The following is a 24,418-nucleotide window of genomic DNA, read 5'->3' as shown; positions in this document are numbered from 1 at the left end:
TTAGTTGGCTAAAGAAAATAAAAAAACAAAACAAGCTCATGGTATAAATATGGTGATGAAGAGCAATTACCAATGATGGGAATAGTATAATGCTTAGAAATCAATATATGGTATTTGGGAACAGGACCTTCAAAGAACATAGATAAGTGATTTTAAAACATTCCAGTGGACTGGGGATGCATCCCAGTGGTAGAGCACTTTCCCAGCTTGAGCAAGTTCCTTGATTCAATCACCAGCAAAAACCAAAACAGTTTTTTATATCCAGAGGAAAGAATTTATGGGCCCATTAAGCCACTGTGACCTTCATGAATTACTTAGGATTCAGACTGATATTAACAAATGCCTATGAAATCAATCATATCAATTTTCTTAGAGTTTAACCATATTTGTTCAAAAAATCCATCTCCCAAATCTCTGCAGAATTGATATTAAGGGACAAAGGTTTCAACATGGAAGAACTATGAGAACCCATCTTACAGTGCTGTTCCAGTGATAGACACAATATTTGTTAGTATAAAGGAGATTTCATTTTTCATGTAAGTTGGGAGAAGAATAATGATCACAAGTATCTGTTCTTCCAGGTCAAAGGTTGCAATACCAGAACACGTTTAGAGTATACATGCACTTCTGTTAATTTTAAGATGCACTAGGTTTAAAAAAAAGTATTAATTCATGAAGGTCACACATATTTTTTTTTTTTATTGTAAGATGGCAAGACTCTAAATTTCTTTAAAACTATTTTGAAAGACCTTTTCCACCTAGCATACTTACCCCATCTGGCCTGCCATCTGAAGCTGTGACAATCAGAATGTAGCGATCGGTGCTTTCCCTGTCCAGTGCTTTCCCTAAGGTGAGAATCCCTGTGCTAGTGGCAGAGAAAACAGAAAGACACAGAAAAATATTATGTCACATTGTGTCTTCTTACTACAGTGAACCACTTTTCACCATTTCTCCCCGCCTCGTGGCAATCATGGTTTGGGTATTTAAGATGTATAATACTAGGATTCATGTTGAAAATTGAAAAAAGGTTTTTAAGGCTGTCAAATTTCTTAGAAACAATGATAAATTGCAAAATGAATAAGATAAATGAGCTGATTCTCTAGCTCCTAGGGAGAAAATATCAAATAAAGCTAAACTATGCTTAATTCATTCCTGGAAGAAAGATATATATATATATATATATATATATATATATATATATATATATATATATATATATCTTACTTGTGATTATTTCAAAAGTAAAACACTCCATTACTCCTTAGCAGTCTCACAATTCTTTGAGTCAAGAAATGCTTTCTTATAAATAATCTATATAACCTTTCCATTCATTGTCATATATATGTGCTCATTGTGGAACTGCAAAATAATTGAATTTATCTTGACAAATTCTATGGATAAAAGTACATTTTCTCCTTCCTAATTTAAAAATAATACCAGCTCTTTGTAGGAAACCAGAATAAAGAATTTTAAAAAAATTAGATGCTATTGTTATTTTTTAATATTTCTATTATTTTCTTGCCTGACTACATTTAAACACATAATTATTTCCAAAAGCAGAATCAGGCTGTATATTTTACATTCTTTCTAGTAGAATGTAATTAGTAAATCATTGTCTCATTTTATAATATAAATAAAACTCTTCTGTTGATATAGTCACATTTTTATTACTTTTATTTTTTAAAATTAAGATTCTTATAAATAATGAAATATGTGTTGCATTTAGTAAATACTTATGTTTTAAAAAATTTTATACCACTTCTTACTTTTTCTCTGTGTAGAATAAATGCTGTCAAATATTTAATGCTTATTTTTAATGTAATTTCTTAAAAGAGTTTGGTCACTTGCATTGCTTTCTGTAACAAGTTCAGCAAGAGTTTCCTAGATTTTACAATTTGATACTGTGCATGACATTTTAATGAAGCCCTAACAAGCATCTACTGAAGAAGTTTATTTTAATGTAATAAAACACTAAAATAATATTATAAGTATAAAAGCATAGTATTTTTCTGATTGATAAAAATGCCTCATTTTAGCATGAGTGATATTAATGTACTAGTAAAATTTCAACAATTCATACTACATGTGGTGAGTCACAGATAATGAATCAAAATCAGAGCCCTAGTAACTCCACTTATTTTATTTTGTTGTTCTTGAAATGGACTTAAAAGAATTCTCAATATATGACTATAAAAAACTGACTTTGCTTCTTGTACATTTTAAAAAATACTTTGTCAAAATAACTGAAAACCAATTCCCAGAGTATGTTCATAATAATCAGGTTTGTATCAAGTTCTACACTGCAGATAGTTGAGATAATCTCATTCCACAATGGCATTCAAAGAGAAAATGAATACAATTATTGCTTTTGAGACTTAGTCACACATAACTTAAGAAAGAGGAAATCTGAAAACCAAGCAATAGTGTAATAAAAGAAAGAAAACTAAGTTATTGTTATAAGGTCTTTATATCCCTATATTTCTCCTTCTATTAAATTAGAACACAATTAGACATTTATATAATGTTCCTATTTAGGATTCTCTTTTTTTTACTAAATAGCTAATTTTTCGTGGTCTGGTGATTACAATAGAGATAGTTATTTCTTAAGATGATGTCTGTCTCCTTCTGACCCATCACTACATGGAGTTGAAGGGGTGAATGGGACATTTGGGAGATGGGGAAAAGCAAATATAGGTACTGTTTTGGTTTTTTTTTGGTATTCATTGCTGCAAGACTAGTTTATGGGTACAAAAGAGCATCCTTTATTGAAATTCCAGAAATACCTGGCAAGGAGGAGTCTTACTACGAACTGGATGGAGGTGGACCAAGATACATCACGTTGCTTTTAGGGAAATAATATTTTTTGCAAATTCATATACTAACAATACTGGTGGTTGTACTCCTGAGTATATACTCCCCAAACCCTAAAACCATGTACTTAAACACATGTATATATGTTCATAACAGCAGTATTCCAAATAACCCAAATGTATCAAAATAGCCCAAATGTGCATTAATTTACAAATGAATAAACTGTTATTTATACATGCAATGGAATATTAGGCAAAAAGGAAAAGTAGTGAAGAACCGAGACACTCTGCTAAATCAAAGAATCTTGGAAACATTAGATGAAGTGAAGGGGGCTGACAGGTTTGGTCACAAATTCAATTATTCCATTCTACCACTCCTCCTTTCCCAGCCCCATTCTCAGACAAGCAATAGTTTATGTTTTGCCTACACACTTTTGCCTATCCTGGACATTCCATATGAAAGGAATCATAAAACACATTCTCTTTTGTAATTAACTTATTTTACTTAGCATTATGTTTTCATGGTTCATCCATGTTATAGCATATTTTACTAATCCATTTTCTTTTATCAATGAATAATATTCCATTGTGTGAATAATGACATTTTGTTAATCTGTTTATCTGTAGATGGACATCTGAGTTTTTGGTACTTTTGTCAATATAAATAATTGTTATGCACATTCTGATACGCAGTTTAACTGTATGACTTAACTTATCTTGAGTACACGTGAGTAGAACTACTGGGTTATGAGGTACCTCCCATTTTTAACATTTGGAGGAAATGCTGAAATTTTCCAAAGTGCACATTTTACAGTCCCATCAGAAATATATGAGGATTCCAGTGTCTCAACATTTTTACCCATACTGTTACTGTCTGCTTTTCATTCTAAAGTGTGTGCAAAGTGGGTTATCTTACAGATTTTTAATTTTAATTTCCATAATGACTAGCAACTATGAGCATATTTCTATTTGTTTATTAGCCTTATATATATTTTTTTTAAGAAAAGTGTAATCAAATTGTTGCCCATTTTTAATTGAATTTTTTCTTTTTTTATCTTTGAGTTATAATAGTTCTTTATGTGTTCGGGATACATGATTCTTATCATATACATTATTTTATTTAAAGTTTGTGATGTGTTTGGGTTGTCTTTGACTTCATGATGTTGCCACTTGAAAAAAAAATTGATGAAATTCAATATGTTATCTCAGAAATCATTTATTTATATTGTCTAATACCTAAAAATTATGGCTAATTCATGTAATGAAGATTTCTTTCTGTATCTTCTTGTAGGAGCTAGTTTTATCTCTTATATTTAGGTCTTAAATCCACTTTCAGTTAATTATTGTGGATGATGTGAGGCAGAGATCCAACTTCATTCCTTGGCGTGTTGTCCCAACTTCATTTGTTGAAAAGATAATTCTTTTCTGATTGGATCAACTTTGGTCCTGTTTTGGAAACCAACTGGACCTATATGTTAAGGATGCTATATGAATCCTTAAGTCTATCCCAGCTATCTATATGTATGTTTTCATGTTTCCTTTATGATTCCCTTTTAAATAGTTTTCTTTATTTAATACTAATCATAAAATGTAGCTAATTTATGATTTTGATGTCCCTGTGAGGAAACTTCAAATGGTTAGGACTTTACATTTTTTTAAATAGAAGCTTATTCATCTTTGGAATCTAAAAGTCTAAAAAATACTGTTATTGTCTTCAGTTTCCACAGTATTGCTACTTTGTGGTCATAAAACCTTATTCCTTGTAAGACTGCAGTTGTTCCTCAAAAGACCTAGGAATTCACACATGGCTTTTTTGATTTGGCCTTATGTACTGAGTGTTCTAGACAACAAAGTAGTGGCTAGATAATTTTTCAAGTTTTTCTTCTTAAAATCATGGGTTAAGTTTGCAGTTCCATTCTTCCAGTAAGTAAAACACACTCACAAACAAAATGCCAGAGAGGTATCGAGCGCAGTTCTTTAACAAACATATAAGAAGTCAGAGCACCACCTTGATATTGCAGAAGGGAAGCAAATGATCTCTCTGGAACTCAAAATAGCTTCTTTCTTTCAATGTCACATTGCTCCCAGTTTTCTGGATAGTTATGATGAGAAGTATCTATGATGTTTTCAAAGAGTTAAGTAAAATGATGCTTATCTAAATCTTATCTACATTAATCAGAAATTAAAGAATGAACTCATGTTTCATCTTAAGTGTGTGTGACACAATTTATGAGATTCCCTTTGAATGACCAGTTTAGTGCTAAGTTACTCTTTGTAGAAATGTCCTTGTCATTATGATTAGTTGACGGCTTTAAAGGCATCTAATTAATCCCAGGTTATGCCTGTAAATGGAATATTTCCACCTCAGTGGATTTTACTTAGTAAAAATGTTTAAAATAAATAAATAGTCTCCCAAGCAAGATATCTGAGTTCAGAAATATCCTCCCAGCTCTCATTAACATTCATAGAGAAAAAAGTAAAATAATACTACAAACAGCTGAAAGCATTTGATTAGAAGTCTGTTTTCTTGGTTACAGTACAATATTTAACACTAAACAAAAAAAAAAGAGTCAAGTTATAAATCATTTCATTTTGAACTTACGTTTCTGAAAGATTAAAAACTCGCTGAGGATCTCCATTCTCAATAGCATATGTTATTGAGTCTCCCTCTCGATCAGTTGCCTTCAGAAAAAAAAAATTCAATTATCAACTTATTTATAGAAGATTGAAGCTAATTGCACAAAATATCCATTAATAATTTTAAAAATAAAGATTAAACATGGACTAATAGCAAGATACAGAATAAATTTTACATTTGATCCCAGTATTTCTAAAAGTACACACTGTTATCATTTAGGAAAATGAAGTAATGATTTTCTTAAAGTTTATGTATGTAATTCTATTTAACTAATTTATTTATTTTATTTTAGAGTCTATCTCTACAATTTAAACAAGTGTGTTAAATGACACGTGAAGATTATAGTGTTAAAATATTTAAGCACGTTTTTGTTTTCTGCTCAAAGTATATCAAGAAAATATTTTAACTGGTAAAACTTGGGTTAAGAATCCTGAATCTGGAAACAGAGAGTCTGATTTCAAAATTCAGTTCCACTTAGGAATTTTAGGATTGTCTCCCAATTGCAACTATAATAGGAGGTCCATAAAAATAATAATGTTAATAGATTCTGAGGGGTTTAATTGAAAAAAAAATACACACACACACACATATATATATATATATCGCACACACACACACACACACAAACATACAAATATCAAGGCCTACAGACTAACATCTGGAACCTTGTAAACTTTCAATAAACATTGGCTTTTATTTTCTTCTCTTCCTTACTTAAGTTAAAGAAGATAAAACCTATAGCTTTTATCTTGATGTTGAATTTTGTATTTCCATAGCCAAAATATAAACAAACATCCAGTTCTGTAGCAATAGAGTTTAGGGTTTGGCCTTTAAAACATTCAATAATTTCTTTTTCAAATAAGCCACTGAAGTCACCTTATGCAATCATGGATGGAGCTAATCTGGATGATATATGAGGGATGTGGAAGGGATTTGTCTGAGCATGTCCCTAGGGAAAGGAGAAATATTCAATAAATTCTAGATGAATTTTACATATATGTTATTGACCAGGCGGAGATATCTCCTCTCCCCTGAAAGACATTTCCCTGAAGTTGGCAGGAAACTAGAAAGGTTGCTGTGGGGAATTCTTTCAAATCGTTTGTCTCTGTCCCTAACCAGCTTCAAAATGCAAAACAGAATAACAGATAAACAAGAATTGTTGCTTTCCTTGCTTCATCATCTTGGTAAAGAGCTGCAACACCATCCTCCTGTTTTCTCAGGTCTCCTATTCTCAACCTGAATGCTCCCTCTTATCGTCCAGTTGAACTCATCAGCAAATTCCCTTGTCTCTGTCTAAAATATGTGAGGAATATGGTTGTATCTGAAATTCTTCCCTAATGCCATCCTCCTTGTGGGCCATAGTAACAGCCACTCTACTAGCAGACCCAGTTTCCCTTTTCCCTAGTACCCTAACTATGCTCAGTTTTTAATCAATCAAATAAAAACACTTAAAAAATAATTATTTCTTGGTAAAATTTTATTTTTTTCCAAATGCTATTGCATCCTTGTAGACACACACATACAACAATTTTTTAAAAAAAAATTTTACTCAATGGAACTGATAGTAAATTCTTACTATTTCTCTCTTCTTTTCTACTCTAAGCAAAAAAGATAAAGTAGAACTACAAATAATATACTCAGCCAGATTATTTAAAAAACACTGGACTATGCTATGTCTAGAGACTGTATTTTATCACTAAAAAGTTTAAACTGAATATTTTCTGTTACTTTTCCCTTTTACACATATTTAGTGGTTCTGTTACACTTGTTCTTTTTTGCTTGTTAGTGTATATATATTTTTTCTCTTGAAAAAATTATCATCTTATGTTTATATGAAAGTCAGAAGAAATACATTCTGAAACAAGATAGTTTTGTGTACACAATTACAAGTCCAGATTTATGTTGAATCTTTTAAAGTATAAGATCTATTTAAATAAGAAACTTTTGTAGAATAAAAGCACTGTGGATTTTATATAATTTGTGTGTGTGTGTGTGTGTACATCCTTATTTTATGCTGTTAATGGATTTCAATCCGTGAGGTAAAGTGAAGTGCTTTTTTCAGTTTACTATTTAAGTATCTCAGGCTATCAAGAGTTCATGAACATTATGCATTCTTCATTATTTTTTAAACCCTACAGTATATATGGTCAATTTGTACTAATTATTATTATTATTATTATTATTATTATTATTATTATTTGAACAGGGGATTGAACCTAGAACACTTTAATACTAAGTTACATCCTCAGTTCTTTTATTTTTTATTTTGAGACAGGTTCTCACTAAGTTTCTGAGGATCTCATTAAATTACAGAGATGGCTTTGAACTTGTTATCTTCCTGCTTCAGTCTCCCAAGTATTTGGGATTACAGGCATGCAGCACCACACCCATCTATTTTTAAATTCTCTTAATGTTTCTGTCAGTGCATTATAATTTTTACATACTAATGAAGTTCACTTTGGCATATTCATGCATGCATGGGATATAATTTGTTCCATTCTAATTTCCAACACTTCTACTTTCCCTTCTCTCCTTCTTCCAGTTGTTCCTTTTCTTTTCCTTTACTGATCTTCCTACTATTTATTTATTGTTTATGCATGCTTCATTCTTAAATAAAGTTGGGCCCTTAAAAACATTTAAACCAGGATTTAGAATAAAATTCTATTTGATGATTTTCTTCCTTTGACTCTGTCAGTAAGTCCTTTATTTTTATTTCAGGGTCTGAAACAAATGATAAAGTAATTAAGAAAGATACATAATTTCTCTGTCAAAAACCTGAAAAGGAGTGGTATGATATACATCAGAGTTTGAAATCTATGATTTATATTAGGTGTTGAGTAAATAACATATATCACTATTTACTACTATCTAAAGGGGAGAAATAATTCATAAAAGGAAGAATTGAAAGAGCCACAGAAGCAATGATGTACTAAAATTTGATTATTTGTACATATGTACCCTAAATATATTTTTCCAAATATTTCAAAATATTTTAGTCAAGCTAACCAGTCATCTCAGAATAACTGCATACTATATATCAAACTATATTAAAATTTTACATGCCTTATCTCATTTGAGCCTCATGGTAACTTCATTGGTAAATAGAAAATGCAGAAGTCTTCAATTACCTCATGATTTCTGCCACCATTTCTTTATAGTTTCTGTAATTTATTTAATTGGATAATACATCTTTTGTTAAAACTACAGATATTAGTAACTGTTTCATCTTCCTTAGTGTAAACACATTTCCTATCTCTACTTTGCTGAGTGACATCAAATCTGAGCCCCTTCTTCAAGAACTGAGAAGAGAATAATAGCACTTGTGTTCTTTGGGCTTGTCAGGGAATTTACTGGAGGCTCTGGAGCCAGCTACCCAGGTACCAGACCTGGTTACACCACCTATTTTTAGGCCAAGTGCCTAACTACAAATGAGTAAAATAACAATAATACCAAACAGTATGCAGTCATGACTTCAACAAATATTTGTGAGTATCATCCTGTGTAAAACACTGGGACTTCAGCAATGAAGAGCACATATGAAAAGTCTACCCTAGTGCAGCTCACACTATAGTGGTGGAGAACATCGAATAAACAAATGAAAAATATAGATCCTTATGTGCTGTTAAAATATACAATGATTCAGGAAGAACATATAATGGAGGGCAGGGCGATGATTTCCCTTTTTTATAAAAGTGATCATAGCAGATTTACTGAAAATGTGAACTTTTGGTGATCTTCTGAAGTAGCTGAGAGAGAAAGTGATAAGGAAAACAATAGACAGAGGACCCAGCAAGGGCAAAGGCCATACAGCGGGGAAATGCCTGTGAGTCTGAGGAATTGCACGGCTGGGATGGCTGCAGAATACACCTATTTGATTTTACTTGTCCATTAGCCTCAGGTTCAAGAACCGAAAGATTGCTGTGAATCCTTAGAAAGTACTGATAGAGAGCAAGAACATGGGATGAATAGAGGAACTCTAGAGAGGGCAGAGGGGTTGGAGGGGAAGGGAGGGGGCATTGGGTAATTAATGATGGTGGAATGTGATGATCATTACTATCCAAAGTACATGTATGAAGGCATGAATTGGTGTGAGTATACTATGTACACAACCAGAGATATAAAAAATTTTGCTCTATATATGTAATAAGAATTGCAATGCATTCTGTTGTCATATATAAATAAAAAATTACATAAAAAAGAGTACTGGAATTTGGCCTTTGGTTTACTGAAATATGTTTAAGAACATGATTAGAATAAGCTAGATCTTTCTTTCATTATTGCTTGAAGGTCGAAAAATAACTTTAAAAAGCAATGCACCTTCTCTTTCTAGTCAATTCCACAAGATCATGTAATGAATGTATCTGAATTTGAGTCACCAATTTATCAGAGGAATCAATAGGGACACAAAAGATGTTATTTAAATAAGCAAATTTCTTAGACACTTAAAGAAATTTTCAAAGGGAGCAAATCTCTAAACTAATTTTCTGTCCATGTTGAAGACAAACACAATCATCAAATGCCATCTGATAGAGTGGACTGTATGCACATAGAATGATCCTACACATTTCATAGGATATTAAGAGAAAGTACCAGCCCTCAAGAATTCCAAATAGATGAAAACAAACAGATTCAGATTATTTTTCTTTTCTCACGTAGGCAAACAAGTTCTGTTTTATGTCATTAAACTACTAACAGTCAAGAACTGAGGCTTTCAATTCAGGACAGCAGTGTTTCCAAAATCATCTGTGTGCCCTCCTGGTGCTAAACTGTTGGCTCTTTAATAAAATAATAGTATTTGTGAATGCATATCAGTATGAATTAATACATATTTTCCATTTATGTAAAGTTGTATTATTTTTCATTTATGATTCAATCAAAATTCCTTTTCCCAATAAGGTTAAATAACACAGTTTATTTAATATTCAAAAATAGTAAATAATAAGATATGTAATGTGAAAATATGAGACTTGGAAATGCAGCTAAATAGATGGATAAAACATAAGTATGCTTCAAAATATCAGAATGTTCAGCACTCAGAAAGGCCATTATTCTCAAACACCTCTTTTCCTCTCATATTTGTATTGATTTATGATCTTTTACTTAGAAGGTCAAATCAAATGTTTTAGGTTAGGAAAGCATAGCAGAGTCTCTGCTCACTGTATTTGAAATGAAGTTTTAAAAATAAGTATATGTTTAGTTAGAAATGAATGCTGGTTAAAAGTGAATATACATTTACTTGTTCCACCGAGGGAGAGTTCTATAAATTAGGAAATTTTAAAAGGACAAATATCTAGATTTTGGCAAGATTTGGCCTAATCCATGAAAGGTTGAGTCTCAAAAATTTTTGTTGTACAAAATTGGTAATATAGGAACACAAAGGAATTTAACAAACTCTAAAATGGACCTGCAATTCCAATTTTGTATATGACTCCAGGAAGTTTCAACAAAATAAATTTAAAAGTACTAGAAATATTTAAAATAACCCATTTGAATAGTAATCATTCTAATATTTATCTTATAATATATAACAAACATTACATATCTCATCTCCATCCTCAAAATAATTTTATCCATCAAAAATCACAATCTTGCCTTTATAGATTATAAAATCTTAAAAGTTAAAGGAGTTACCAAAGTTTGCAAACTACTAAATATAGAAGCATAATCCAAATGCTATGCTCTCTGGGACTCATTTTCTATCTTTAGCAAAGTCCCCTGTATCCTAAACTCCTGTCAATTATTATTTTGTTTAAACAAAAACCAAGCTCTTCATGAAAACATAGGTCTGCTCTAAATCTTTTAAGTCTTAAGGAAATTGAATCCAATAGCACCTTGAAAAGTTCATTTGACATGAACATGCAGAATTTATCACAGAGATCTCAGGGAGGCAAAGATGGTTCAACATTCACAAATTAATAAATGTAATATATCACAACAATAGAATACATGACAAAATTATATGATCATCTAAAAAATGCACAGAAACTATTTGATGAAATTCAGCATCCTTTATGGTAAAATTCCTGAACAAATTAGGTACCAAAGGAAAGTATCTCAACATAACCAAGGCTACATATGACACAAACCTATAACCAATATCATACCATATGTGGTAAACTGAAAGCATTTCTTATAAGATCTGGAACAAGACAGTTGTATACATTTTTATCACTCTTTTCAACATACAACTAGAAGACTTAACCAGAACAATCTGCAAGATACAGAAATAAAAGGGATACAAATAGGAAAGTAGGAAGTCAAATTATTCCAGCTTCAATATAATATGATTTTATATATAGAAAACTAAAGATTACAACAAAAATTATTAGAACTGATTAAAAAACTAAATAAAGTTGTAGTACACAAAATCTACATATACATATCAGTAGCATTTTACATTCTAGTAATGGACTGGTCAAGAAAGAAATGAAAAAAACAATCCCATTCATAACGGCAACAAGCAAAACAAAAATCCCAAACAACAATGACAACAACAAAAACCTAGAAATAAATTCACACAGCAGACAGAGGCCCTTTATAATGAAAATTAAAAAAAATGATGATATTGAGAAGACAAATAAAATGAAAGACCTCTCTTTGCAGATTGCAAAGTGAAAATGATTATATGTCCTTGCTGCCCAAAGTGATTTACAGATCAATGTGATTGCCATCAAAATAGTTAGGCATTTTACTCAGAAATAGAAATGATTATCCTAAAATTCATGTGGAAGCAAAAAAGAATCCAAAGAGTCAAAGCAAAGTGAAACGAAAAGAACAAAGCTGGAGGCAAAGTAATACCTGATTTGAGACATTTTAGAGGGACAAAGTAACTAAAACAGCCTAATATTGGCATGAAAAACAACACAGTGACCCGTGGAACAGCATAGAGAGGTTAGAAATAAACACATAGTTCTCTAGTCAACTGTTTCTCAGTAACAGCATCAAAATACTGAAGAAACATTGAAAAAATATGAAGAAGCCTCTTCAAAAATTGTTACTGGAAAAACCAAATTTCCAAACCACTCAAAGTGGATTCAAAACCAAAATACAAGATTGGAAACTATGAAAATACTAGTGAAAATTACAGGGTAAATATTTTATAACACTGGTAAGGGAAACAATTTGTTTGTTTCTACCCCCCTCGTAAGACCTCAAAAGAATACACAACAAAAGTAAAAATAGACAATTGTGATTATATCAAACCAAAAAGCTTATTACAGCAAAGGCAATAATCAGCAGAGTAGAAGATGATCTATGGAATAGAAGAAAATATTTCAAGAACTATTCATTTGATAAAATATTCATTTCCAGAATGCATAAGGATCTCAAAAAATTCAACAATAGCTCATTCACAATCCAATTGCTTTAGTGAGCTTGTTTGTGCCTGTGACTAAAGGACTGACCACAACAACTGTAAAGAAGGAAAGATTTATTTAAAGGCCCACAGTTTCAGAGGTCTCAGTCCATAGAAGGCAGGCTCTGTTCATAGAGGCTCAATGTGAGGTAGAACATCAGTGGAGAAGAGTGAGGTGGAAGGATGCAGCTCATATGATGATCAGAGAGCAGAAAGAGATAGATCTCCACTTGCCATATACAAATATATACCCTAAAGCCACGCCCCAATTCCCATCTCCTCCAGCCACACCCTACCACTTCAGTTACCAGTCAATCCCTATCAGGGCATTAATTCACTGATTGGGTTATGACTCTTATAACCCAATTATTTCTCCTCTGAACCTTCTTGCATTTTCTCACACATGAGCTTTTGGGAGATACTTCATATCCAAACCATAACAAAATTTAAAATGTGCAAATAATCTGAATAGATGGTTTTCAAAATGGCATGCAAATGTACAATAAATATATGAAAAAGTGGTGAACATCACTAGTCATCTAGGAAATGAAAAACCAATCTCCAGTAGATAACAACTCACTACAGTCAGAATGTCTATTATTACAGGAGAAAAAATAGCAAATGCTGGCAAAGATTTGGAGAAAAGGTTACTCATATATTACTTGTCAAAATGTAAATTAGTACAGCTATTTTGGAGAACACTATGGAGGTTGTTTAGAAAATTAAATATAGGTCAAAATATGTTCCAGCTATTCCATCTCTTAGCATAAATTCAAAGAAAAAAATATATCAGCATATCAAAGCAATACCTGCATTCCCATATTTATTATAGTACCATTCACAATAGTCAAGATCTGAAATAAAACTCAGTACTCATCTGTGGATGAATAGATATAGAAACCATGATCCATACACACAATAGAACATTATTAAGTCTTAAAAACTTTGTGGTAAAATGGACAGAACTGGAGGACATTATGCTAAGTAAAATAATTTTTACATAGAAGGCAACTTTCATATGTTCTTTCTTAGATATGAAAGTTAAAAATTTGGTCTCAAAGTAGGAGAAAGTGGAGTGATAATTATTAGAGGGAGGGGGCATAGAGGGAGGTTGGATAATAAGTACCAAACACAGTTAGATAGGAGGAATAAGTTCTAGTGTTCTCCAGCACAGTTAGGTGACTACACATCACAAAAGCCTACTATGTATTTATGAAAAATTAGAAGAGAAGAGTTCAAAGTTTCCAAAAAAAAGTCACAATAAGCAGTGTAAATGCTACTTGCTCTGCTTTGAGCAATATACATTTTACACATGTATTGAATTACCAGAAACTACCCCATAAATATGTACAATTACTACATGCCAATTAAAGAGAATATAATTGTGCCATGAAAGAAACACAATGAATATTTGTAATTTGGTTCTTACAAAGTAATAAATCACAATAATCATGTTATAATTGGGGAAATAAATTAGAAAAATCTGAAAAAATGAAAAAGAAATGTATTTGGGGAATATAAGAAGTTTCACTTTTCATTTAAAAACAGCAGTATTCACATTCCATGAAAGAAAGGTACAGGACATATTGATTTCCTCCTGAATTTCAAGAATCACAGAATAAATGTAAAATTCTCAGTCTTTCTCACTTCTGCACGTTATGAAAGACCTATCTTGGCACTTCTTGTGATGGGAAGGGCAAACTTAATGGACTGAATGAAGTAAAATATCGCAGATGCAGATTTGTTTGCATTTTAATCAACTGTATTTACACTTAAAAAAGTGCTTTGTTTTGTATCATATCCATTCCATATGGCTATTACTTTCAAATTTGAAGCAGAAGAGATTGTGTGCGCATATAAATTCTCTTCTACAGTTGAAGGAACCAGAACTTTTTTAGATAAATGGTTAAATCCAAGGCTGGGATAAGAAAAAATAAACATAAAATAAAATGAATCTGAAAAATCTTGTTAAACCAGAGAACAGCAAAGAGCTCAAAGAATGCAGGGAATGTGTTTAGAAGATAAGAAACCTACTCAAATGGACCCATCCAGAACAATTCTGGGATAATTTAAACACCAAAAAATTAATGATGTTAATAGTACATCATTGAACACATTTACTAAAAAAATGAGGCCGTAAATCTTAGCAATGGGATGGTTTTAGAAGGCAAAGTCTTTGAAAGTTGCCTTACATAAGGGCATTATAGTGGAGCCCTGCTGTGGCATTAGTGACCTTAAAGGAAGGGGACCAAACCAGATGGCTTCCTGTGTTGCCTGAGCAAGCAGCAAGGTGAGCCCTTGTTGGAACTGACCACTCTGGAAATCAGACCTCAGATACCTCAGATTTAAGTACTCTGAGAAATAATATTTGTTGTTTAAACCACATGTCTACATTTGAAATAGCATTTTGTTTAGATATTTTGTTGAATGTTACAGTATTTTTTTGTAGCACCCTGAGATGATTGAGATAGATGGCTTGTAATTCTTTGAAGAAAACTGAAATCTGTGCCTTCAGGTTGATATCAGTAAAAACAATGAATAAATACATGAGGGGGAAACAAATTTTTTTTTCCCTCTACAGTAAAATACCTACCAATAAATGTAGAAGAAATCATGGTGTTAGAAAATCATCATTTGGCGATGCTCATATTAAATCAGTCAAGAAACATTAATAGATGTTAAAAATAATGGGCAAAATCATTAAGAAAAGAATATTTGCAGTTTCAAAGTATGTCATGATAGTTCTTTGAAAATTAACTTTGATCAAGGTGTCAATAATAGCATTAATGTAATGGAATAACCTAAAGGTCTCTACTGCCACATAAGATGTGATAAGTGAAATATAGCTTATCATCAGTTCATGGTCATTCTTGCTGAAAACTCACAATTCTAATTGTAGAGAAGCATCCACTAAACTAAATGAAGGGAAATTGCACTAAATAACTGGACTGAAATTTTCATAAGTAACAAGGTCACAAGAGTAGCATTGTTTCAGACTGAGGAGACTGAAGAAATATAGCAAGTCAATGTAGCATGCAATTCTGGCTTCGATCTTCTGGCTGTCAAAGATACTATGAGAGAAACTGGTGAAAGTTCAATGCAATCAGAAGGTTAGATTGAAGTAATGTATCAAAGTCATTTCCTGATTTTAATGGCTAAGTTGTTCTTCTATGGGAGATTGCTTTTTAAAAGAATTATAAATTGAAGGATTTTGGTGGTCATGGTAACTTATTTTCAAAGATTTTAAATAATTCTGATATCTTTTCTGGAAGTTTTATGGTGTTACACAGGAAAAATTAACATAGAAAAATATCCATGCATACTTATGACAATGGTAAAACCTCCTATATGTAAATTGTGTGTATGTGTAGATTACACATAAATATATAAACATATACATCAACACATATGTATCTCATATTGATTGTATGTGGCCCTGGAGGAAAAAACATGGAAAGACATTTACCAGGTAGTAAATATGGGTTATCTTGAGAAGTAAAGCTGGGGAATTATCTAAGGTAAGCAGACAAGGAGACAGGGAGTGAAACAAAAATGGAAAATAAAAAATAAAACTGCAGATCTGGGATGTGGTTTGGAGATTGGGAGCTTGCTAAGCATGCGTGAATCCCTGGGTTTAATCCTCAGCGAAAGAAAGAGAGAGAGAGAGAGAGAGAGAGAGAGAGAAGGGGAGGGGAGGGAGGGAGGGAGGAAGGGAGAAAGGGAGAGAGAGAAAGAGAGAGGGGGGAGGGAGGGAGGATGCAAGCTGCATACTAAAGAAATAATCTGCACATGATTATATTTATTAATGTATGAATATTCATTTTAATAATATAACTAAACAAGGAAAAATGAGCACAACATCTCAGTCTTTTTAGCCTGATACTTTTGGCATTAATCTTTGAATTTTCTAACTTGATTCACAAAGGAAGCTTGTAATTCCAAATCACTTAACACAGGATGGTTAAATTAGGACAATCAAGTTTTGCTGCCCTTTTTAACTATTTGTTTACAAATCAGAATGAACTCTCTTTTATAGATAATTAATTATGTTGAACAGTGGAGTCAAACCTTTATTGCTATAGGAATTTTCTTCCATCTCTAAAATTTATGGTTCCTGAATCGGAAGCTTTACAGAAATAATCTTTGCTCTTTTGTGTAAGGCACTGTGTGAGTAGAAGGTAGAAAAAAAGAGATGAAAAAGATATCTTTTTTCCCTATTTTCTTTTAAACTACTATTGAATTTTGTGACTCTCCATTTTAATAAAGTATTCAAAATGAGAACAAAAAAAACATATCATTGAATTCTTCAGTTTTCTTAAGTAACTCTTCTAATGCAAATATCCCCTGTTTATTTTTTTAATCTAAAATAAATTGTTTTCTCAGCTGCAAATCAACTAATTCCTGCCAGTCAGCAGTGAAACACCATAGGCGCTCCTCAAGATCAATTGGGTCTCCTGTTGTTTTTGCTAGAAAACGGACACAGATTAGCTGTTTGTTGAGTGTACCTCAGTAACACAGTTTTGTTCTTTTCTATTTATCAAAATCTCAGGGAAACAATGGCATTTGCATAATTAACCTTTAATGAACAAGAAGTGGCAGTATGGGAAGCAATACACAGCTTCAAGACATGAAATCAACTTGAGGTTTATTTAAAAAAACTTTCACAGTGAGAATCTTTTATTGCCAAGTTACTAAAGGTAGTATTGATGACTGCTATGGACATATCAGCAGCTATCAGACAGTTGCCTGAACAAACATTTCACATTCAATTCACAATTCAAATTAGTCCTTTTTTTTTGCATTTTACTTTAGAAAGAACACAATCTTCTAATTCTGCTCAATAAAGAGGAAGCCAACAAACAAGACACACCAAAACTTCAGAAGTCAAGCAGGTTTACAGATTATAAGCTTTTCTTTAAATCATACAATACTCTTCTGGCAGGAAGCAAATGAAAGCTCTTACTTTCACTTGTAGTCATAAACTTTTCTTGAAGATCATTTAAGTCTTTTTATTGGTACATATTAATTAAACAGAAAGGTGGGGTTCATTTTGGCATATTTGTGCATACATAAAAACATAATCTGATCAATTTCACTCCCAATGCCTCCTTCATCCTTTCTTACTCCTTTCTCCTAACCCCCTCTTCTAACCTACTAGACTCATGTAAAAAAATCATTTTGTAGCAGGGAAATAAGGATCAGGACACAGATCTGGAAGTAACAGTGGCACCTCAGCCCAGAGGGATAATTTCCATAGTCTGAGCCCCAAGCACCTCAGGGCTTTTAGTTAACATAAGAAAATTTGGGGAACAGCAAGGCAAGGGAGTTTGTGAAATTCTATTGGAGGGTCCATTCTACATTCTTTATGTGGATATAAGCTTGTCAACAGCCTGGGGTCTATTAGCACATACAGCTTAGGGACTTTTATTGCACTAAACCTTTAGGGGGATAGTTCTGTTCTGTTATATTGTCTCCTGCTTCTGCTACTGCAGTTTTCTGTTATAGGTACCTGTTAGCTGCTGCAAGCTTCCATGGTCTTAAATGTCAGTAAGCAGAGCTGCTATATGTCAGCGTGCAAAACCATAGCCTGTCAGCTCTTAAACTACTAAAGTTTCCATTTTGTTCTACCACAATTTACAGGAAGGAATGAATAAAACGTTTCCTTAAAGATGGACTCAAAGAGATCAAGAAAAATCTGGTGACATGGTGGTACATGCCTGTAAACCCAGCGGCTTAGGATGCTGAGCCAAAAGGATCACAAGTTTGAGGCCAGCCTCAAAAACTTAGCAAGGCCCTAAGTGACTTAATGAGACTGTCTCAAAAAACAAACAAACAAACAAACAAATTAAAAGGTTTGGGATGTGACTTAATTGCCCTGTGTTCAATTTCTAGTACCCACTCCCAACCCAAGTAATAAGGAAAAATCTGTTGAATACCATCTAGAAAACTGAAAAGAATCACATCTTTTAATATGGACAAAAATTTTTAAACAGCAATAAATAGGGAATAAAAGTCTATTTGAAGTGTCTCTTGTCCATACTCCAGAATATGGCTTTATTGCTATTTGCAACCCACCATGAGTTTTCTATAAAATTTTATTAAAGATGAAGATGTTGTAATCCATCTTATTGCTCCAGTGATCACACTCCTTTATCCCAGATTTATCAATGTTGAACTGGAGCAGTTCCTTGCTGTGGGAAATGTCCTGTGTAGGATGTTTAGTGCATCTCTGGCCTTTATCACTGGTTTTCAGTAGGCTTTATTCCCTTTTTGTGACAAACAAAAATTACAATAGATTTTGCTAGATGTTTCCAGGGGACCAGAATTGCCCCTGGCTAAAATCCATTGCTTTACTTATTTTTTTTTAAATCAATTTCAAAATTCATTATCTGGCACCTAATCCTATTAAAAACAAAAACAAAAACTACATATATATATAGTTATATATAATATATAATTATTATATATAGATATATATTGTTATTATATATATGTATATAAAATACACAAAGTTCTTGAAATTGACTCTTGCCTCTGAGCTATATATTCTCTGTAGTCAGAGTTATTGTAACCAACTATTTTACACTTATTTAAAAATACATTCACTGCTTTCTATAGCTCTCCCTGCTCTGTTGAATTGGTTTTCTAAGTCAATAAGGACAAAAATTCTCTTTAATGTCTAATGCATCATTTCCCAAGCCTTTCAAAATATTCCCATTACAGGCCACAAATCCTTACATTGCAGAATAGGTGAAAAAAAAAAACTTTCATTTAAAATGAAATGAGTATTTACAGTTAACCTAATCTCAGGAGAAGGAAGAATATAAAACCTAGGGTTACAGTTCAGCACAGTTCAGGAAGTCTCTTGTAAGTCTAGAACCTGTAGAAGGAGGGCACCTGTACTTATTAAGTACTAGGCTGAATTTTTCTTTAATCCCTGGAGAAAAGTTTGTGTTTCACAATTTAAAAATAAATTAAGCTTGCTGGGAAGCAGAACAAAACTGAAAATCTTTCCTCACACTCCAAACCCTGATGTCACAGGTTTTACTCATGATTTTAGCATATTTTGTGCTGCTCGAAGCAGTTTTAGGGGCTGCCACTTGCCAGGGAGAGAAATAATTTCAGGGAAATTAGGTTCTTGTAATAGCTAAGAGCTGGTCATGCTCTGGGATTTCTCCAAATTCAAACTCAAACATTTTAGTAATCATAATGTGTTTGTATAAGAATGTACAGATAGAGTGAACTTTACAGTTGAGGAGATACATTTCATTATATTTCTTGTGTAGAGTCAGAAACTGAACTGCTAAGGATGTTTTGCTTGCTCCAGATCAAACAATAATAAATTCAGCAGGCTTAAGCATTCATTTTGAGTCTTCTCACTTTTCAACAACCTCATTCTTTTCTGAGGCCGCAAACGTGCATGCCCATTGGCCCCACTTTGATAGTCTCTGCATCTTAGAAAGTATAGATATGCTTTGAGGAATCTCTATGTGCTGTGGAGAAAGGCTTCCAGAGACTCTTTCCTGGTTCACATGCACTCAGAGGCACACTTTGTCAGAGGGAGAGTCCTAGTTTCCCATCAATATTCTCACATCTTAGTTCACCAAAGGACAGCAATACATTGTAAAGGCATGCAATTACTGGAACATCAAAAACATCTCTAGAGAAAAATCTTAAATCTTAAAATTGTTCTTTTACTTCTAAATAGACTCAAGAATTTTTTAATTACTGATTTGGACTTTCCAGGGAGTATTTATTATATTTCATTACTTAAGTATATATTCTTTCAGAAAACTCTGTGTTCTCTCATTTTCTTTATTTCACCTTGAAGCTGCTCAAGCCCAAATAGCTCATTTCAGAGGTAATCAGGAACAAGATGGTTGTTGTCATCTTTATGTCCTTACTTGCAAGTCTTTTTCAGAGTCTACATAGAGCTAAAGCATAAGAGTAGGGGAAAAAAAGCCAGAGACTGATGGCATGTTTGAAAGTTAGTTCCAGTTTTCCTTGAAATCAGATCAACCTGACAGTTAACAGATCTTTATTGAGTGCATAGTACATGGTCCCAGAATTGTTCTAGTTACTAAAGATGCACTAGCAAATGAAATAGAGACTCTGATTGGAGACAGAAAACAGGAAAAACAGATAAAAGTAAAAGGAGTGTTGCAAAGTATTGAAATTGTGGAAATATCCTGGGACCAACCAGATTTGTTGATCAATTAGAAATGAGAGAGAGACATGGGAAAGAAAACCTCATAAATGACTTGAAAGGCTCTAGTCAGAAAATATGGAAAGGGGAATTTTCCATTTACTGAATAGGAGGAAATGCCGGAGGATCACTTGTTTTTTGGGAGAGGGAAAGTGAGCATCAGTGCTAAATATGGGCTAGGTTAATTTTGAGATGCCAAGATAATATTAAGAATATATACTTAAGTAATGAAATATAATAAATACTCCCTAATAAGGAATATATTTCAAGAAATGAGAAATGATTTCTTTTTTTTGTTGTTACCAAAATAAAAAAAAATAACTTTATAATCCATTTGGAAGTTTTTAGCATTAAGTATATAGAATGAGGATCTAAATGAGCATTTCTTTCTCAATATTACACCAATTTTTCTTTTTTTAAATTTTTTATTGTTGGCTGTTCAAAACATTACATAGTTCTTGATATATCATATTTCACACTTTGATTCAAGTGGGTTATGAGCTCCCATTTTTACCCCATATACAGATTGCAGAATCACATCAGTTACACATCCAGTGATTTACATATTGCCATACTAGTGTCTGTTGTGTTCTGCTGCCTTTCCTATCCTCTACTATCCCCCCTCCCCTCACCTCCCCTCCCCTCTTCTCTCTCTGCCCCCCTACTGACATTCATTTGTCCCCCTTGTATTATTTTTCCCTTTCCCCTCACTTCCTCTTGTATGTACTTTTGTATAACTCTGAGGGTCTCCTTCCATTTCCATGCAATTTCCCTTCTCTCTCCCTTTCCCTCCCACCTCTCATCCCTGTTTAATGTTAATCTTCTTCTCATGCTCTTCGACCCTACTCTGTTCTTAGTTATTCTCCTTATATCAAAGAAGACATTTGGCATTTGTTTTTTTAGGGATTGGCTAGCTTCACTTAGCATAATCTGCTCTAATGCCATCCATTTCCCTGTAAATTGTATGATTTTGTCATTTTTTAATGCAGAGTAATACTCCATTGTGTATAAATGCCACATTTTTTTTTAACCATTCATCTATTGAAGGGCATCTAGGTTAGTTCCACAGTCTTGCTATTGTGAATTGTGCTGCTATGAACATCGATGTAGCAGTGTCCCTGTAGCATGCTCTTAGGTCTTTAGGGAATAGACCGAGAAGGGGAATAGCTGGGTCAAATGGTGGCTCCATTCCCAGCTTTCCAAGAAATCTCCATACTGCTTTCCAAATTGGCTGCACCAATTTGCAGTCCCACCAGCAATGTACAAGTGTACCCTTTTCCCCACATCCTCACCAGCACTTGTTGTTGTTTGACTTCATAATGGCTGCCAATCTAACTGGAGTGAGATGGTATCTTAGGGTGGTTTTGATTTGCATTTCTCTGACTGCTAGAGATGGTGAGCATTTTTTCATGTACTTGTTGATTGATTGTATGTCCTCCTCTGAGAAGTGTCTGTTCAGGTCCTTGGCCCATTTGTTGATTGGGTTGTTGGTTCTCTTATTGTCTAATTTTTTGAGTTCTTTGTATACTCTGGATATTAGGGCTCTATCTGAAGTGTGAGGAGTAAAGATTTGTTCCCAGGATGTAGGCTCTCTATTTACCTCTCTTATTGTTTCTTTTGCTGAGAAAAAACTTTTTAGTTTGAGTAAGTCCCATTTGTTGATTCTAGTTATTAACTTTTGTGCTATGGGTGTCCTATTGAGGAATTTGGAGCCCGACCCCACAGTATGTAGATAGTAGCCAACTTTTTCTTCTATCAGACGGCGTGTCTCTGATTTGATATCAAGCTCCTTGATCCATTTTGAATTCACTTTTGTGCATGGCGAGAGAAAGGGATTCAGTTTCATTTTGTTGCATATGGATTTCCAGTTTTCCCAGCACCATTTGTTGAAGATGCTATCTTTCCTCCATTGCATGCTTTTAGCCCCTTTATCAAATATAAGGTAGTTGTAGTTTTGTGGATTGGTTTCTGTGTCCTCTATTCTGTACCATTGGTCCACCCGCCTGTTTTGGTACCAGTACCATGCTGTTTTTGTTACTATTGCTCTGTAATATAGTTTGAAGTCTGGTATCGCTATACCGCCTGATTCACACTTCCTGCTTAGCATTGTTTTTGCTATTCTGGGTCGTTTATTTTTCCATATGAATTTCATGATTGCTTTCTCTATTTCTACAAGAAATGCCGTTGGGATTTTGATTGGCATTGCATTAAACCTATAGAGAACTTTTGGTAATATCGCCATTTTGATGATGTTAGTTCTGCCTATCCATGAACAGGGTATATTTTTCCATCTTCTAAGATCTTATTCTATTTCTCTCTTTAGGGTTCTGTAGTTTTCATTGTATAAGTCTTTCACCTCTTTTGTTAGGTTGATTCCCAAGTATTTTATTTTTTTTGAAGATATTGTGAATGGAGTGGTTGTCCTCATTTCCATTTCAGAGGATTTGTCGCTGATATACAGGAATGCCTTTGATTTATGCGTGTTGATTTTATATCCTGCCACTTTGCTGAATTCATTTATTAGCTCTAATAGTTTCTTTGTAGACCCTTTTGGGTCTTCTAGGTATAGGATCATGTCTTCCGCAAATAGTGATATTTTAAGTTCTTCTTTTCCTATTTTTATGCCTTTAATTTCTTTTGTCTGTCTAATTGCTCTGCCTAGTATTTCAAGGACTAAATTGAATAGAAGTGGTGACAGAGGGCATCCCTGTCTTGTTCCAGATTTTAGAGGGAATGCCTTCAATTTTTCTCCATTCAGAATGATGCTAGCCTGAGGCTTAGCATAGATTGCTTTTAAAATATTGAGGTATGTTCCTGTTATCCCTAGTTTTTCTAAAGTTTTGAACATAAAGGGATGCTGTACTTTGTCGAATGCTTTTTCCGCATCTATTGAGATGATCATATGGTTCTTATTTTTAAGTCTATTGATGTGGTGAATAACATTTATTGATTTCCGTATATTGAACCAGCCTTGCATCCCAGGGATGAATCCTACTTGATCATGGTGTACAATTTTTTTGATATGTTTTTGTATCTGATTCGCCAGAATTTTATTGAGGATTTTTGCATCTAGGTTCATTAGAGATATTGGTCTGTAGTTTTCTTTCTTTGAAGTGTCTTTGTCTGGTTTAGGTATCAGGGTGATGTTGGCCTCGTAGAATGAATTTGGAAGTTCTCCCTCTTTTTCTATTTCCTGAAGTAGCTTGAAAAGTATTGGTATTAGTTCCTCTTTAAAGGTTTTATAAAACTCTGCTGTATACCCATCCGGTCCTGGGATTTTCTTAGTTGGTAGTCTTTTTATGGTTTCTTCTATTTCCTCAATTGATATTGGTCTGTTTAGGTTGTCTATATCCTCCTGACTCAATCTGGGCAGATCATATGACTTAAGAAATTTATCAATGACTTCACTA

General features: G+C 33.1%; 1 protein-coding gene across 16 annotated transcripts in view; it reads right to left on the bottom strand.

Annotated features, from left to right (window-relative positions):
- Pcdh15 (protocadherin related 15) overlaps window positions 1–24,418 on the bottom strand; it is a 746,672-nt gene that overhangs the window by 223,902 nt on the left and 498,352 nt on the right. For 15 of the 16 annotated variants that reach the window (XM_071610757.1, XM_071610756.1, XM_071610753.1 and 12 more), the window contains 2 exons: window positions 5,413–5,492; window positions 772–865 (listed from right to left, as the gene is read on the bottom strand). In XM_071610757.1, the coding sequence (XP_071466858.1) occupies window positions 772–865; window positions 5,413–5,492 (174 nt within the window). The remainder of the gene's footprint in view (window positions 1–771; window positions 866–5,412; window positions 5,493–24,418) is intronic. The other variant, XM_071610750.1, reaches the window with a different exon arrangement.

This window comes from Marmota flaviventris, chromosome 4 (genome assembly GCF_047511675.1).
Source record: "Marmota flaviventris isolate mMarFla1 chromosome 4, mMarFla1.hap1, whole genome shotgun sequence".
Lineage (NCBI taxonomy): Eukaryota > Metazoa > Chordata > Mammalia > Rodentia > Sciuridae > Marmota > Marmota flaviventris.
This window is presented reverse-complemented; position numbering and strand designations above follow the sequence as displayed.